Genomic DNA, 18,718 nt, shown 5'->3' with positions numbered 1-18,718 from the left:
GTGGCTATGTATGCATATAAAGTTTTATGTATAAAGTATATTGTTCAAATAAGAAAACTCATTGAAATTGAGGCTTCTGTCACAGTACAGTCTGTTGCGTTTTCAGACGGGCACTGGCTAAATCGAAAAAGAGTTCCGCAGAATCTTGCAGCAATGGGTTAAATCAATTCACAATGCAAACAGTACAGTCTGTTAAACGTCATTTTGCATTCGAGGATTTCATGGCTTACAGTTCCAGAATAAATCAGCTGCTTAGCAAGTGGCTTAAAGAATAAGATTCATTGTGGAATAGGATGAACTTCAAGAATTCATTCCTTCTCAGGCAAGCTCTTCAACAGAAACTTGCAGGACACCTACCTTTCCAAGTTGAATTTGCACATGTAATATGCCAGTTGTTCACCTAGAGAAACAAAATGGATCAGTGAAAAATAAAGAACTCCCTCTACAGAGACTGATAAAGAAATAAAATTGATAGACAGAGGGGGAGACAAAGTCAGGGACAGAGATGAGATGGAGATAAACAGACAAAAAGAAGTGAACAAAGGGGAAAAACACAGAAGTAAACAAACCTGGTAAACAGGTCGTACAACATTAATGGGAGATAAATGTTCGACTTTTTACTGCAATTGACACTTACCTTTTTTGATTTACTGATAATAAAAATTACTGATGAAACCATATACAAGTGATTTGCTTTTGAGAAATGTTTTGTGTGGTACCAAGAACTTGTCTCATTCAGGTCAGAGACAGTAAAACTACTACAGAAAGCCATGGACTCCCTGAAAACATTAAGCTAGGAAAACTGAATGTGGCTTCCAGCAGCAAGTAGCAGATACAAACCAATTCTGCAATCAGCATGACTGCTATTAGTGTTAGTTGTGGAATTAGCAAACCGTGAAATCTTTGCTTCCTGCCACTTTCAGTCACATTATTTTCACAGTTCTATTAAAACACATTGTGGAATGTATATTTACAAGTTTGCATATCAGTTACCAACGGAAATGTAGAGTTATTTCAGTTTTCATCCCCACTCAATATAGGGACAGTCAAAGGCAAGGGATTCAATGATAATCTCAGAATCCTAAATGTGATGGAAGGAAAAATGACCATATTGCCTTAGGAGGAAAACATTTTAAATTGGTGAAGCAAAATTTGGCTTGGGTGCTGATAAATGGCCAATTTACTTAAAATAACTCAACAAATAAATTAAAAGAGGAAGAGTTTCAGAAACTCAAGGTTTTCTGAAAAAATACCTTGTCCAGATAAACAGCAGAATGAAGATTTTCAGCTGGTACGTCAAACGTGACTATGATCCTTCATGAACTGACTCCCAGGTGTGGATTCTCTAAAACAAAGTGGCATATGATTTACTGAGGGATTATTAAAGGTCAAAACCTCAGGATATTAAGGCGCTAAAGGATTATGTTGGCAAGTATTCTCAGCTTTAAGTTCCTTCAAAATGGGAGATTTTAAGTACATCAATTTCAGTTCAAGAAACATCCAATTGATTTGTGGATGGGTGGGGGTGGGAGATCAGAGACAAACTCAGGAAGAGAAACAGCTTTCTTTGCCAGTCTGTGTTCAGCAGGTTAACATTATTTCCCAAGATGTCAAAAGGGAATAGAAACCTCACTTGTTTATCCCAACGGACATCAGCAAAGACAAAATGGTCTGATGTAACCTTAGGACCAGGACACTGACATTATGGAATTCAACTCCCAGTGGATGATAATTCAAGATCCATCACAATTTGCTTTTTTATATTGCCCTTCAGGGGGCAGAAAGATTTCTCACAGTTGTATTAAAAGGAGGGGGAACAGGGGGAAGTATTGAAGTGGAGCATAAAAGTAATGAAGGCAAGCTCGCAGAGAAGGTTTAAGAAGGTTTTTGAAGAGTTGGGAACGGCACAGTGGAGAGTTGAGAGGAAACTTTCAGAGGACAGAATGAATAGGCAGGAAACAATCAGACAGAGAGAAAGAAACCTCTGATGACAGCCGAGGGAGGACAGAGAGGTACATAAGGGAGAAAACACTGCGGTAGCTCTGAATAAGGCCTTGTGGAGATCTGAAAATAAGCATGATAACTTTAAAAAAAAAAAACTTTCATCTGCCAACAATCATATTCACTAAGATTCCAGATTCTAGAAATTTTCAGCTTCTTAATCAACTTTGAGTGGTTTTGAGGCAGGCAGCAATGTCAAATTGAGGCCACAATCAGTCACGATTTTATTGAACAGATGAGCTGGCTCAAGAAGCTGAATGCTCCTAATTCCTTTATCCCTTCATGTTTAATTAAGGGCCATAAAGGTTCAGTAAATCTATTGTCCAAGATAAATGTTCATGTTAAAAAGCTGATTAAAACAGAAGGCACTAACTCAACTTTGTCACCAGTTAGGGCACTTCACAGCTAAGGGTGGGAGGAGTCAACAGGATTGCTAGCTAAGGTTTCTTGGTAATTAGCTTAGACAAAAATCAAACTGCTGCCTGGAGTTACTGACACATTAGCTTAGGATCTTCTGTATAATCATTGAACCGAAGTGATAACCAGCAACCATACAAGAATAAAACCACATACAATCTCTGACTTCAAAGAGCTTGAGGGCATTTTGCACAAGGCAGGGGAGATAGAGGCATTGAAAATCAATTAGGTAAGCAAGTCTCATGAAGGGCAAAATTTGTGGAATTGTCAGAAATTTTTCCATTAGGTCAGTCATGACCTAATTGTCATGACAGTCATGACCTAATTGTTTTCAACAACAGAACAGTTCTGAAGGGCTGAATGGCCTATTCCTGTTCCCAGATTACTATCTAAATAATACCAGTGCAACTGGCACCAATGCACATCCTGCATTTGCAGCTCCCAATTTTCCATAACATGTCAGAATGTGCCCTATACTAATAAAACAAGAGGAACCGCTCAGTTATGTGCGTGCCAGGAGTTGGATTGTTGTGGGGACAGCTACTTTGGCACACCCTGACAATATTCAAACAAATTAAGAAAAATCCAGCTCCTGTGCGGCAAATATCAATTTCTCTTTGATGGCTTTTACAAGTATTAAAATAATGTAGCATTCAATCTACTTATTAGAGGGACAGAACTTGGAAAATGGTGCATCTTATTGTTGGCCAATGGGTGTTTTTTTCACGACCTGAAATTGCTCATGCCTGTGACCTCCACATCTCTGGTTTTTTATTGCTCCATACCACATGACAGGATGCAGAATTCCAGCATGAGGTTTTCAAACACACGTGTGGAAATGTTGCCTTCTCACAGTTTGAAAGTTTTACTGAAACTCCCGTCATGGCAGTGATCAGTGCAGCTAGGGTCCAAGCAGAAACACCCATAGGAACAGTGGAGCTCAGTAATTTTAACGCCACTGTGATTCAAAGATCTCATTTACACGGGTCAGAAGGTTGTGTTTTCAAACCTCACTCCAGAGACTTGAGTTCATACTTCAAGCTGACACTTCAGGACTAAACGGAAAGTGTTCCAGCACTGTCAGAGGTGCCATGATTTAAATGAGATGTTGCATCAAGGACCCATCTGCCATCTCAGGTGAACGCACCCATGGCTGCTATTCCAAAAAGAGCAGGCGAGTTGTCTCCATTGTCCTTGTCTATATTTATATCTGAAAACAATGCTAAAGACAGATTGAGGATGTTCCCGATGGTGGGTGTGTTCAGAACCAGGGGTCATAGTCTGAGGATTCGAGATAGTCAATTTAGGATGGAGATGAGGAGACATTTCTTCACCCAAAGAGTGGTGAGCCTGTGGAACTCATGACCACAGGTAGTTGATGCCAAAACACAATGTATTCAAGAGGTGACTAGATATAGCACTTGAGTGAATGGGATCAAAGTTTATGGAGAGAGAGAAAGCAGGACTAGGCTGTTGAGTTGGATGATCAGCCACGATCATGATGAATGGCAGAACAGGCTCCAAGGGGCTAATGGCCTCCTCCTACTCCTATTTTCTATGTTTCTCACATTTGTTGCTCGTGACCGCTTGCTGTGCGCAAAATAACTGTGTTCATTGCATTACAAAAGCAATCCAACTTGAAAAGGCTTAAATTACTTCCTAGTAGTGATAAAAGCACTATACAAATGCAAACTCTTCACTTCCACTTCTTGAATCTTCTCCAGACCTGTGCAAAATCCTTATACCTCAAGTAGCGTAGCAAACCAAACACCTGGCAAGCATTGCAATTTCCACATGGCAGAGGGATGTGAATTTCTAAACCACTTGGTTTAAAAGGGAGATACAAGTAAAGCACGATTGATTTATCTGATTGGCCGCAGAATGAGAGGAAAAGGGTAAAATAATGGGTCGATTGCTTAATCAGCAACTGGTAACCAAAGACAGGATTCACATTGCTAATACATAAAAACTTGGAATATTTTATAAAATGAGGCGGAAATGGGAAATACACCAGACGGGGAAAGGATAATTTTTAAAAATAAATTGGTGAAGAAAGTAATTGCAGAAGCCAATAGAAACCCTGGTGTAAATAATGCTGACTGTAGTCTGATGGTTTGTATAAACGGCCCAATGACTTGAGGGTAACTGATAACTTAGGGTTACAAAGATACAAAGGACAAAACATTGATGGAACTCAGGTGGTTTGCAGGAGCAACACCTTCCATAATGTAAACCCCCATTAACATACAACTAAACAGATACTTCTATCCATATAGCTCAATGAAAAAGTTTGTTCTAGAAGGTTCTGTATTTGTATTATGAAAATAAAAAGGTCTGTACATCAACACATCTGAATCATGTCAATTTATGTTATTATTCAAAAGTTGGCTTTGGTTTTTTTTAAGTATTTATATAAATTCATAGAAAATATTAAACATCTAACAAAATAAATAAACAGATCATCTAAATCATAATAGTTAATGATCATGTTTGAAAAGCTTTTGTTTTAAACATTTGCACCTAGATTCACATATATATTTTTTTTCTTCAAACTTATAAACCAGAATCAGTAGTGCTCAGGGAGGAGGGAGTGCTTCTTTTCAATAGGTCTTAAAAATAAACAAGATACATTTCACTAAATGCTGAGGTTTCCTTCATGTCTTGCATTTTTTGGTGGCACAGATTTGATCTGTGGAGTCTCTGTGCAGGTGACGAGACAAATCTCTGACACACACTGTTCCATGATGAAGTACAGATACCTAATACAGTCCCAACACAAAGAAAGCAGATACACTTAGAGTGAGTTTTTAAAAATGTGCAATGGTGTTCTGCAGCAGCTGATCGTGAGGATCACACAAACTATTTTTTCTCATCAGTCCTGCTGGGAGCTTTACACTGGAGCAGGATTGCACAGTATCAATCCAGTGTAAAAAATTCTGAAAACTGACAGCCAAATTAGAGCAAAGCGTCCTGCTCCCATATTTCCCTTGGGATGTCATGCTCGACTGCCTCATTTTGAAGAAATCCAATTGCAAGCAATGCAGGACTTGTACAAATGGCAATGAGTCTGATAACATATCTGGCCTGGTCACAGCCCATTCATGGCTCAGGAGGACGGAGAGAACGCAGCTTCTGTTCATCCAGACACTTCCAATATTTGAAATTAATCGCCAAGTACTGGATCAAGTTGGGTAGGTCAGCGAACACTACAAATTTTAAAAAAAAGTAAAGACTCATATCAAAGAATTAATAATAAAGATTTAACAAACTAGGGCTACTAGAGACAGAGAAAGCTGAGGGGCCAATTGATAGAGATCTTTTAACAGTTGATAGAATTAGATAGAATTATAGTAACAAGGAAAAAGTAGGCAATTCAGCCTTTCAACAGGGTAGAGATAACGTTTCATTTGTAGGAATCTAAAACTCAGGACTATAAACATGAAAATCACTCATAAATCTGATCCAGACTAATTTATCCGGAGAACGTGGACCAAGTAATGACGAGGAATGATTCAGGTGAGTAGTGTGGGCATGCTCATGGGGAACAGGAAGTGAGAAAGGAATACATAGATATAATGATGGCGTTAAGGTGAAGTTAAAATAGGAGATTTGTGCAGAGCACAAGTCCTGGCATGGATTAGTAATGTTGAATGGCCTGTATCTTTCCTGTAAATAAAACAAACGTTCCTGAAACATATTATCTGATCATTTATCTTGTTTGTGAGACATTGTGATAGGGTTAGCTGAAAGGGGGAGGAAGTATGTGTGTAGCGTAGACTGATTGAGCCAAGTGGCTTATTTCTGTGTAATGCAGCAAGTGCTTTAATAATACAGACAGAAAGGGGAGCTGTGTCCATAGGGTGATACAGCAATTACTGTGTTGAAACTGTACATCATATGACTTGTGCTTCAGAAGTGATTCAGTTGACAAATGAAGAGCACACCAACCAGTTCCCTTAGTTAGATTAGCACTACTTCCTATGAGTAAGTGCATTATCCAATAGTCTTTGCAGCTCTACCTTACAAGTTTAATCTGTGGCCTGTGCAAAGAGGAACAATTAACACTTTCAGAAGAAGAATTAGAGGAACTAAAAATTGGAAAATTGGAGAAATGAAATAAGATTTCAAAAGAATTTGTGACGGACTCAAAATACTGCAAAGAATTAGTATGATCAAAAGAACTTCAGTAATTTAATGTAATCCAATGACAGCTTCACATTATCATTTGGACTGTAGAACATGTTGAGTTTCGATGGGAGGGGAAAGGGTGTCAGGGAAAAAAATAAAACACTTACCATCCCAGGCATCAAACATATCCGTTACAAAGTAATCGATGAAGGAAATTTGTGACTTGGGGATGCTGCAAGTCTTTCTATCAAACACAGGCATTACTACAGGTAACCCTTGTCGTTTCTCCTCATCAGTCTATTAAAGAGACAGATTTATAGATTAAAGGAGCTCAGCTAATCTTACTAACATCACTCACATCGAATAATGCAATATATAAACATGCTGGCATAATCATCATGCTCATGAAATCAGCTCACTTTGAGAAAATGTAGTTTCTGCCCCCCAGGTTTCTATTTACAAGATGTCATTCCTCAATGGAGTTGCACCAAGGAATATCAGGGCAGGGTAGCGATAAAGTGGTTATAAGCTCAGCCAAAGTTAGAGCAGACACTTGGATTGACTACCCAACATCCTGAAACATGAACAGGTTCTAGGGAGTCAAGGTGAATTGCTCACTGCAGGATTCCTAGCCTCTGACCTGCTCTCGCAGCCACTGCATTTATATGCCAAATCCAGTTTGAACTCTAGTCAATAACCCTCAAGATGTTGATAGCAGGGGTTTCAGTGATGGTAATGCCATTGAATGTCAAGGGACGGTGGTTAGATTATCCCTTTTTGGAAATGGTCATTTCCTAGAATTTGTGTGGCACAAATGTTATTTGCCACTTGTCAGCCCAAGCCTGGATATCATCCACGTCTTGTTATATTAGAACACGAACTGCTTCAGTATCTGAAGAATTGCAATTGGTGATCATTGTGCAGTGAACATTCCCAATTCTGACCTTATTATGGAGGGAGATCATTGACGAAACCGCTGAAGATGGTTGGGTCTAGGACATTACCCTGAGGAACTCTTGCAGAGATGCCTTGGAGCTAAGATGACTGACCTCCACCAACCATCTTACTTTGTGCCAGGTACAACTCTAATGATTCCAATCAGCAAAGAGTATTCCCCTGAATCCAATTGACTCCAATTTTGCTCTGGCTCCTTGATGTAGCCTTGATATTAAGGATACTCTCTTAATTCACCTGTGGAATTTAGCTCTTTTGTCCATTTTTAAATCAACTGTAATGAGTTTAAAACGAGATAGACTGACTCTGAATAATCAGGGCATGCCCGTGTGAGGGTGGGGTGAGGGTGAGGGCGAGGGCGCAAGTCAAGAGAACACAAGAACGAGAGACTAATCACTAAACAAAATGTACCAGGGAAAACCAATGGGGTTAAAGGCTGATAAAGTTCCATGGGCCTGTTGGGTTGCATCAGGGGATTTTATAGCAAGTAGGAACAGAGTTAGCAAATGGACTGGTGGTAATCTTCCAACAATCCCTAGATTCTGGAAATGTAGCAGAGTATTGGAAAATTGCCAATGTACCATTCTTAGTCAAAAAGGTAGGAGGAAAAATAAACTGTAGACCAGTTAGCTTAACATCTGTCATTGGGAAAATACCAGCGTCTACTGTAAAGGATGCATTGGCAGAGCAATTAGAAATACTTCAGATCAAGCATTGTCAGCATGGCTTCACAAAGAGGAAATCATACTGAACAAGTGTATTACTTATATTGTGGATGTAACAAGTAGGACACAAAGGGGAACCAAGTCAGAAGTCACACGACACCAGGTTATAGTCCAATTATTTATTTGGAATCACACAAGCTTTCAGAGAGCACCTGACGAAGGGGCTACTCTCGGAAAGCTCGAGAGATTCCAAATAAACCTGTCGGATTATAACCTGGTGTCGTGTGACTTCTGACTTTGTCCACCCCAGTCTAAACCGGCACCTCCACAACAAAGGGGAACCAGTAGATGTGCAATATATTAGGATTTCCAAAAGGTGTTCAATAAAGCACCACACATTAAGCTACTTAGGATGACAGCCCATGGTAGTTGGTGTAGTATATTATCATGGAAAGAGGATTGGGAAACTAACTGAAGACAGAGTTGGAATAAAGGGGCCATTTTCAGGATTGTTACCTACAACTAGTGAGCCCCTCAGGGATCAACGTTGGGGTTATAATTATTTACTATATCAATGACTTAGATATCAGAAGTCAACATACTGTTGTCAAACTTGATGATATAAAAATTGACGTGTCTGCTCAGGATGGCACAAAGAATCTGAAGGAGTCATGGACAGGCTAAGTGAGTGGGCAAAAGCTTGGCAAGTGGATTATAATGTGGGAACATGTGAGGTTATGTGCTTTGGCAGGAAGAATAGTGGAGCTGTATAGTATTTAAATTGGGAAATACTGTAGAAAGCTACAGAAGAGAGGGATCTGTGTGTTCTTGCGAATGAATTGCAGAAGCTAGAGACCTGGCCCAGTAGGTAATGGAGAAGGCAAACAGAAAGATGGTGTTTATTTCAAAAGGAAATGGGGGAATGGAGTATAAAAATAATGAGGTCTTGCTAAATCTGTACATGGCACTATCAGACTGTACATGGGATACGGTGAACCATTTTGGATCCTTATTCAAGATATACTGACATCAGAGGCAGAGAAGGGTATGGAGGGATTGTCTAATGCAGAGAGGTTGAGTTTCTACTTATTATAGTTTAGAAGACTGAGAAGGGTCCATATTGAAACATACAAGATTAGGGACTTGACAGGGTGGATGCTTAGAGGTTGTTTACACTTGTGTGACAGTCTAGAGCCAGAGGGTATAGTGTCAGAGTAAGGGGTCACCCATTTAAGACAAATATGGAGGGTTTTGTTTCTCTCTCAGAGGGCAGTGAATCTATGGCATTCTTTACCACTGAGGGCTGTTGAGACTGTTGTTTAGTATATTAAAGGTTGACAGACAGTTTTTAAAATCAGTAAACAAATCAAGGGTTATGGGAGTAGGGCAGGAAAGGAGAGTTGAGGATGATCAGAGCAGCCATGACCTCATTGAATGACAGAGACCACCCAGTTGGTCGAATGGCCTACTTTTCTTCCTACATCTTATGGTCTAATGCATAGCAGCACTGTAAAACAGCTAGCTTCACGTGTTGCTCAAACCAAGATCATTCAAGGGCTGAATATATAGCACTTGTGTGGACTGAAAGTTATATACATTAACACAGGGCCCTGTTCTTTGAGAATAATTCCATATATTTCAACTTGAAATAAGCAACAACCACTCTCTGGTTCCTTGCTCAGAGCGATAACTTGACTTATGAGTCAACCTGCCCAGTTCAAATTTAAACAGAGCTTGACGAGTTAATTGTCAGTCATTGCCTAATTGGTGCATTGCTCATGTCATCCCTCTTACCAGAGACCACTTGCTAACTCATCAGTAGTTTCCGCTCATCAGGATATATCTTATTTTCCCTTTACATTGGTATTTCTTGAGAATTTCCTACAAGGTTGTCTAAGACGAAAAACTTCAATAAAGAGTCTCTTTTCAACAATGCACAAAATCTGTACTATTAAACAACTGTTTTCAATTTACCAGACATCAATACAATCAGTCTTTGAGGACAGGAAGCAAATGAAAAATTCAGCCTCACCTGAGCAAAATACTCCTCTGAAATACGTGCAGCCCACTCAATACAGAGATCTAGGGGTCGGCAGGGATTGGAGATATCTGCACATTTTATTAACATGCGTTTGATCAGAGTTCGATTTTCAGGAGATGTGAGGATGGTATTACATGAATCTTCATTGATACCACTATTCTGCAATGAAAACATCAAAAACACACGTCAGTGTTATATTCTAAAACACCTTCATTGGTTGCTAAAATAGTATTTAACCTGAGTAGAGGAGCAGAGATATAAATCTGAAATCTTACCATTAATGACAACCAAATAATTTATACACTACATCTCATCACCCACCTTCCTGACAGCAAGCACACTGGGGATCCTGGCAAGTAAGATTCCCTTCTTTGTACAATTTGGGAAAATGCTTGTCAATTAACACAGACGTGAATTTCTAGCCAGTAGTTTAGGTGGAAGGCAGGGGTTGGACAAATGCAACTAATACTTTCAATGGTTTTGGATACTCGTGTGTTAGCTTCTGTACTTTTGATAATGCATGGAATATACCAGCATGAAGCCATTGTAAGAGAGAATGTTACTGCAAAAATCACTGAATGCACTAAATTAACACAGCAACATGATCTGATCTTGAAGTATTACCAACAAAAGTTGTATCTTGGTAAGGCCATATAAAAAGCAATCAAGCAGTCATTTTATTTCTAGAAGATTGCATTGAAAAGTAGAGAAGTGTGTTGAGCCTGTGTTGAACCTTGGTGAGATGACAGTTGGATACCTGGGAGGGTAGTTGAGACGGGAAACCTCAATTTTTAAGAAGTACTTAGCTGATCACTTAATATGTCGTAACATTCAAGGCTATGGCAGAAGTGCTAGAAAGTGGGCAAGTATAAATTTAGGGTGGTTTTTGTTGGCCCCTTCTTTATTGCACAGTTCTATGATTTTATGAAATTATTTGAATAAAGGGACCAAAAGTATGGTAGCTAAATTTGATGATACGAAAATAGGTCAGAAAGTAAGTTGTGAAGAGTACATAAGGAGCTTCAAAGGGATATTGATAAGTAAGCGAGCAAAGATTTGTCAAATGATGTATAATGTGGGAAAGTGTTAAACTACCCATTTTGGCACAAAGAATATAAAAGCATATTATCCAAATTGGGAGAGGTTGTAGAGCTCAGAGATGCAGAGAGATCTGGTTGTCCTCGTGCAAAAGTATGCAAGTACAGCAAGTAATAAGGAAAGGTAACAGAATACTGTTTTATTGTGAGAGAAATTGAATGCAAGAGCAGGAACTTTCGCTTCAGTTATACAGGGCATCGAAATGACCACACGTGGAGCACTCTACTGGTCACGATACTTACAGAAAGAAGTCAAGTTGTTGCAAGAAATTCAGAAAAGGTTTACTAGGCTAATATCTGGAATAAATGGATTACCTTGAGGAAAGGCTGGACAGGCTAGGCCTGTATCCTCTGGTGTTTAGAAGAGTCACAGGTGGTGACTTAATTGAAACATGAAAGATCCTGAAGGGGCCTGACCAGGTGGATGTGAAAAATGTGTTTCCTCTCATGGGAGAATCCAGAACTGGGGTCACATCTTAAAAATAAGTGTTTGCCCATTTAAGACAGCCAAGGAAACACCTTTTTCTCTCAGAAGTTTGAGTGTCTTTGGAATTTCCTTGCTCAAAAGGCAGCGGATACAGAATCTTTAAATTTTTTAAGGCTGACGCAGATAGATTCTTGATTACCAAGTGGACGAAACGTTATCAAGGATTTGTAGGAGAGTCGACTTGGGGTTAAAATTAGATCAGCCATAACCTTATTGCACAGCAGAAGGGGTTCGAAGTGCCAAGGCTACTCCTGTTCATTGTTTGCATGGAATAAGACAGCCAAAAGATTCAACAGGAAATTCTGAAGAAATGTTTTTACCCAGTGATGAGGCTGTAGAACTCACTACCATGGGGAGTGTTTGAAGGTGTGTAACATACTCATTAATTGGAAGGCAGGAAGTTAGAATTTGTATGCAAAAATGATAGTGGGGAAAAGCAGTGTGTGATCCCTTTAAAAGATTGTGCTATTTCTGTGCTTGGAAGTTTACAAGTACTGTACAAACAGCCCCAACTTGAAACAAGTGTATCAAAAGGTCTTACAGTTGGCAGGCAAAACAGCAGTCTTGTTTTGATGTTTTGGCAACAAGCTGGACTTAGCAATTAATTTAAACTGAGCACTCAGCAACTGAAAGCCAACTGAATTTGAAACTGATGGTCTTGACAAACTGAAACCAATCATTATAGAAACTGATGTGTCATTTGGGGATATATAAGAAGGGGATTTTTGAAAAATCAGGGTGAGAGCCAACTGAGAAATAAACCTAGCTCTCACAAAATCATTAAGTGCTTTCAAAAAAAAACCATCAAAAAGGTACCATGGCACTTCTAGCTAATCCTCAAGAAGAAATTAGAGAAAACATCCCTCACAGGAAGATCAGCCGAAGAAAGGCTGGAGAGACAGAGGAGAAGACAAATCATTCCAAAAGACACAGTGTGAACTTTGAGAGACTAAATTTTACTTTTTCTTTTCTTACAACTTGGGTTATATAAGTGGGACTTGTTTATTGGAATAGCATACCAGTAGAATTTTTTTCAGTTAAGTAACAGTTAGGAGTTAGTGGGGGTTGTTCAGTTTGTTAGCAGTTCTCTTAATTTGTTCACTATTAGGGTTAAATAAATAGTTACTTATCCTTTCCTTTAACTTCTCCTTTAACATATTATGAGGGGGAAGGTGAGCTTCTCTGGGTGTTTTAGGTTTAATTATTAGAAGAGAATCTCTACTCCTGCCATAATGGATTGGGACTGGTGTTTTGGGTTAATTATCAGAGGGGTTCTATCTTACTCCCACTTTGTAACAAAGGGAACAGTGCAGTTAAATTTGATGAGATGTCTGAGAAGAATTTTAGAGGGAGAGGAAAACAGGATTACAATAGGAAATTGGTTTGAGGAGATTCAAGTGGGGTAAATGTGTTAGCAAGGACTGGGTGGACTGAAAGCACTTGTCAGATACGAGTCAGAACACCAAAGTACAATAGGAACTTTTAGTTTGTAATCCCAAATTCTGCCTTCTTCATAAGAAATGTTGAGAGAGAAAAAGAAAGAAAGATACAGCACGTGCTAGCAGGACAGACCCAGAGACGTCACATCTAAAGAGGCAGACACACATGCGTGTGCGCGCGTGCGTGGGGGGTGGGGGTTGTGGCAGGGGGAGATAGCCAAGTCGAAATAGACTGGACTGTGCCTACAAGATAACAAGGGTTGACTACACCATACTTGACAGCAAGCCACACTGTGTGGAATATGTCCTAAATTTCAAACACATCTTGTATTTTTACTTTTGAATAATACACAAGGACAGGGTCAACACAGCGTGGAGCTGGAGGAACTCAGCAGGTCAGGCAGCAAAGCAGCAGGAAAGTCAACGTTTCAGGTCAGGACCCTTCATCAGGCAGGCGTTAGAAAGCCAGTTTCAACTCTACTGGAGGATGCTAGAGGGATTGAATGGTTTTGTGTCACAGCAGGCTAAAGTATCCTCGTTCACCAATCTGGTTTCAAGTGTTAGCATGCTGTAATGTTGAGGAACAATTCCCTAGACACCTGTGTTGCAAGTAAAGGGATTCTCTCACTCTCTGCTAGTAGCCAGCTAGTTAACAAGACAGATCAAAGGAACAGGACAAAAGGACTCTCTCTCAATCTGAATGTTGGAATTCAGTCCCTGACAAAAGAGACCAAAACAATGGAATCTAAACCATCCTGCAAAACTAAGAATTTTTAAATTGAATGTTCAATAATGAATGTCAATGCTAGCAGTAACCTCCAATGCAATGGCTGCAATATTCAAGTGCCCACTCTCTGTGAACAACTCAGAGATGATCCGTATATTTTGATTTCACCTTTTTTGGATTCACTTCTTATTTATAATCCATGTGAGCTGTGTTATTAATTCTTCTTGTATAAGAATGTAAAAAGTGAGTTTATTAATTTGTAAATTCAAGTTAACAGATGAGGCAGCATCTTTGTGAAATTGTCTATTTTGGCAGGAGGAATAAAAAACCATTAACTAAACAGAGAGCAATTGTAATAAACATTATTGTAAACTAATGGTTAGTTAACTGACAACACAGGTGATCATGTAAGAGTCCAACACTTATTTGGAAATTTAAAAATCTAGCCTTTTGATAAATATTTAACAATTTTTCATAAATGATGTTGGGATTATATGATATCTGTAAGCAGCATTGCTATCAACGTGTTATGAAAATTACAGGCTGCCTAAAACATTCTGCAGGGGCCTTCACTTTGCGTAACTATCGCTGGTCCAATTTCAGCAGCTGATACACAGTACCGTCAGAATTTGCACTGTTGTAAGGTTCCTCCATCTGTAGTGGACATTCATGTAACCAGGAATTATTGCTGTTTTTGTTTTGGGTAGGGGTAGAAAAGGAGGGATGGGTTGGGTGAATAAATGGTGCAAGTAGACACTACAAAATTCAACTCCTGTATTTCACAAAATGTAGTCAGTCCAATGGCATGTATTACCAGCTCCAGCCTATCAATACCTCAGACCAAAGCACAATAGTTTCAATCGCAGACCAAGGCCTGCACTGATGGGAGTCATTTTGTAGATGCCACATCACCAAACAACTCAAAATCTGATCCGGAAAACTGAACAATCACAATAACTTGACAAGGGATAACTTTCCAAAGGCAGAAATGTAGCAAAGATGGGCACAGAAAGAATGCCATTCCCAAGGCAAACCCAATCAATGAAAGCAATTTACATAACCTAATTAGCATAGAATGGTATAAATATTCCTAATCATCTAGGCACACACTGTCATTTGTTTTGAAGGGGCAAATTAAACAAGAACACTGTTCAAAATAACAGGCTAAGAAACAATTAAAGGGTCACAAAGATACTGAGTGGGGAGGAGCAAGGTTTAGTGGTGGGCATCAAGGAACTTCCACATTATTTGAGAGCCTTATTACCTCAATGTGACACTCAGACCTTGTGCAAGTTCAAGTAACAGCAGAATTCTGGCTGTTGCTGACACCTTTGAGCTGCTGGACAACAAGATCTGTTCAATATGGTAGGCAGGGGTCAATGATCAGCCATCTAATGCACAAGGCTTCTTCTACCGGTTCCTTCCCCTCATGTACCATTACATACATTTGTATTTCAGTCTCCATACTTGCCCACACACACACACTTTCTTCTGCTCACCTGATCTACCATGCATCCTCAAAAGCACACACACTGACTCTCACCAGCCATTAAATATTCCTTGGCATATAAACATTTCAGGGATTAAAGTAAACTGAGAATTACTCAGCTGCAGTTCATAACTGAAGTTCTCACTGGTTGTTGCTGAAACCAACCTAGCAATCTTGATTTTTACTTGTACGATATCAAGATTCTAAAATGCTACAAATGTCTGTAAGGTGTGAATGACTGCATTGTTGCATGTCATATTGTGATCCTATCCTAAGCAATCATGGGCATTACAGAAGGTCTCTCCATTCTTACCCCAGAGCCGTTATCCTCCAGTCCAGCCAAAGGTTTGTTGATGCTGTTTACAAACTTGTTGACATGTTCAAAGTGTTTTGTCATCTCTGTCGCAAGGACCATATCTATAATAGCTTGTCGGAGTGTCCGATATTCATTCCTGGTTAAAAAAAAAGTTCATTTGCAATTGAACAGTAACTTGCATTTATATGATTCCTCTAATAAGAAAATTTCCCCAAGAAACATTATCAGACACTGAACCATATTGACAGAGAATAGGACAGATGGCCAGAAGTCAGGTTTTAAAGTGCATTTTAAAAGAGCAGATCAGAGGTTTATGAAAAGGACTTCAGAAGTTAGGCTGAAGGCACATAGAAGGAAGCAGGGGATAAAACTGGAACAATACAAAAATGTTGAAGAGTTGTGGGGTTGAAGGATGTTATAGAGATGGGAAGGGTAAGGCCATGCAAGGATTTAAAAAAATTGAGAGAATTTTAACATTTGAATTGTTGGCAGGCCAAGTGAAAACGTAGGTCAACAATCACAGCTATAACAGGCAAGTTGGAACAAACAGAAGAGTTTTGAATGTGCTAAACTATATGTAGGATGCAACTAGGGAGGGTCAGCCAGTACAGCATTAATGATCACATCAGCAGCAACATCCAAAACAAAACCACAAGGTCTCTACCTAGGTCTTAAAATAAATCACAGGAAAGTTCTAATATACAAGGGGGGAAAAAAAAACCTAATTGCAACTAGGAAACAAAACATGATTGATTAGCTTTACCAGATCCATATTGCAACTGAACAAAAAGCAAGTGCAACCTGGGACTTGGGATGCGAAATGCTAACTACAAAACCCACAACTACAAGAATCTAGCAATTCAGCCAAAAAACACTCAACTCGAGTTTCTCAACTGCTGACAACTCAGCACCCTCAGCTAACAGCTTTAGTGACTCCTCTGTGGCAGCAGGACTGCACAGGTTTCAGGTGGAAAGAAGGTGAAAGAATTCTCATAACTCTCTGGAAGTGTGTACGTGGCATGATAACAGCAATAGGTAAAAAATGTGAACTTAAGATGTTCCAGCTGGTTAAAGCTTTGTAACACTATATAATATAAACATCGATAAGCAGAAAACCATTCTCTTTTAAAGTGTTTTACTCATTTAGACCTTTCCTTCAGGTTATGACAAATTAAACTCATACTCAGCAGAAGAGCCTGGTTGAAAATTTCTGACTTCAGTGAATTTTGGACTTGACTTCTCACACCCTTCCAGTATGGAGCAACAATTCCACTGTGCTTCCCCCTTGTGCCTTCGTTCCAAATCTACAATTGACAGTTGAGGAGCTGGTTTCCTTACTGGAGAATCCTAGCTGCAGAAAGCTGGATGACCTGTCTTGGTCTCACTACAAACACCACAAATATTCAATTAGCAGCCCAGATATTCTACACAGTCAAGATGCATCTATAAATCAAAGTAACCCATTTAATAACAAATTCCTTCCCCAAGCCTCAGTTAAATATAGACCAGGTCCAAGCTGTAACCTCCTCTACACTATCTCATCCAGTTACATACAGTCAGATATACTATGGGTCACACATGCAGGGTGAATTCTCATCGCCCATCTGTATGTTTTAATCATATAAAATACATTGTTACTGCACAAGGCTAACAGTTGTATCCCCCAAACAAGACAACCCTGTAAGCCTTTCGTGTAAGATTATGAAATTCAAACTGAATTATGAATTTTGTGCTATAAACCCTCATTTATAAAAGTTATTTTGCTCTTTCCAGAATCCTTTTCACTGGAAAGCTTCTGTTTTCCCTCATTACCTCAGGCAGGATTTATTCAATAAGACTACGAAAGAAGCAAAGTCTTGCGACTAGTCTGCAGTTGACAGCTGGAATTCACAGCATTATAAGCACAGGCTTTCTGGGCAACTGTGTCACTCCTTCCCAAGTAGACCATGCTAATATTTGTCATTAACATAAGAGGTAAGCTTTTTTGTTAAACTGTACTTCTGCATCCTTTGATTTTTATCTATTTAATACATCAGTAAAATTGGTATGGTTTGATGTATAGATAGCTCAACCAACATCACAAAACAATCTGTTCATTTATCTTATTGCTGCTTATGTTGACTAAGCACCAACTGACAGCCCCAAATTTTTCAAACTAAAGTCGTGACCATACTTCAAAAACTACTTATGTCTGTAAAACATTTTAGGATATCCTGAGGTTATGTAAGACACTATATAAAAGACACTTTAAAAATGTACCTGATTAAAATGTGATTTTGGAAATAGTTTGGAATAGCTTATGCTGCAAACAACTAGCAAGTTTTTACCTCAGGATTGTTTTCTACTAAAATTAGCAGAGTAAATCTTTACCTATAACCATGAACAGTGCCCATTTTGAACAGTTCTCAGACTTCTTACCTCTCCATGTTCTTGAAGATGTTACATTTATCATCCCGTGTGGTCAGCTGAAATGCCAGTGCTGCATGGTGACTCTCCAGCACGGCTGTGTCATTGTAAAGGAGTGCCAACTCACTGCCTGCATTGCACAGAAACGAGTTTGTTCTGCCAGGGTGATCAACATCATGTACTGTGGCTGCAATAAGAGCTGCCACCTCATCAGTCCGGTCCAAACTTTGCTGAACAGACAGAAAGAACGTTTAAAATACAGTCTGAAGACATTCAGCTGGACAGTAACATGAAATTTAAATGACAAAGCAGATTGGGTGAAGGCAGTTAACACCGGACTCTTTCACTCATGTCCCTGAAATACAGCATAGGCTGATAGAATGTTGATCACAGGGCAAGTGGTGAGTTAGGACACAAGCTGAAACACAGGATAATTAACAGAAATTCAAGAATCTTGACACTAAAATTTCAAAGATAGTAGGAACTGCGGATGCTGGAGAATCTGAGATAACAAGGTATAGAGCTGGATGAACACAGCAGGCCAAGCAGCA

The 18,718-nt window shown here is 39.3% G+C and overlaps 1 protein-coding gene across 1 annotated transcript in view; it reads right to left on the bottom strand.

Annotated features, from left to right (window-relative positions):
* Nucleotides 1-4,751: 4,751 nt before the first annotated feature.
* The window catches only part of pde8a (phosphodiesterase 8A), a 42,978-nt gene continuing 29,011 nt past the window's right edge, over nucleotides 4,752-18,718 (bottom strand). The window contains exons 11-15 of the mRNA XM_048616033.1: nucleotides 18,180-18,397; nucleotides 15,759-15,897; nucleotides 10,198-10,365; nucleotides 6,714-6,843; nucleotides 4,752-5,624 (exon numbers count right to left, since the gene is read on the bottom strand). Coding sequence (XP_048471990.1) covers nucleotides 5,518-5,624; nucleotides 6,714-6,843; nucleotides 10,198-10,365; nucleotides 15,759-15,897; nucleotides 18,180-18,397 — 762 coding nt within the window. The 3' untranslated portion in view covers nucleotides 4,752-5,517. The remainder of the gene's footprint in view (nucleotides 5,625-6,713; nucleotides 6,844-10,197; nucleotides 10,366-15,758; nucleotides 15,898-18,179; nucleotides 18,398-18,718) is intronic.

This window comes from Rhincodon typus, chromosome 33 (assembly GCF_021869965.1).
Source record: "Rhincodon typus isolate 14 chromosome 33, sRhiTyp1.1, whole genome shotgun sequence".
NCBI lineage: Eukaryota > Metazoa > Chordata > Chondrichthyes > Orectolobiformes > Rhincodontidae > Rhincodon > Rhincodon typus.
The sequence above is the reverse complement of the archived record's forward strand: the minus strand, read 5'-3'. Positions and strand labels throughout refer to the sequence as shown.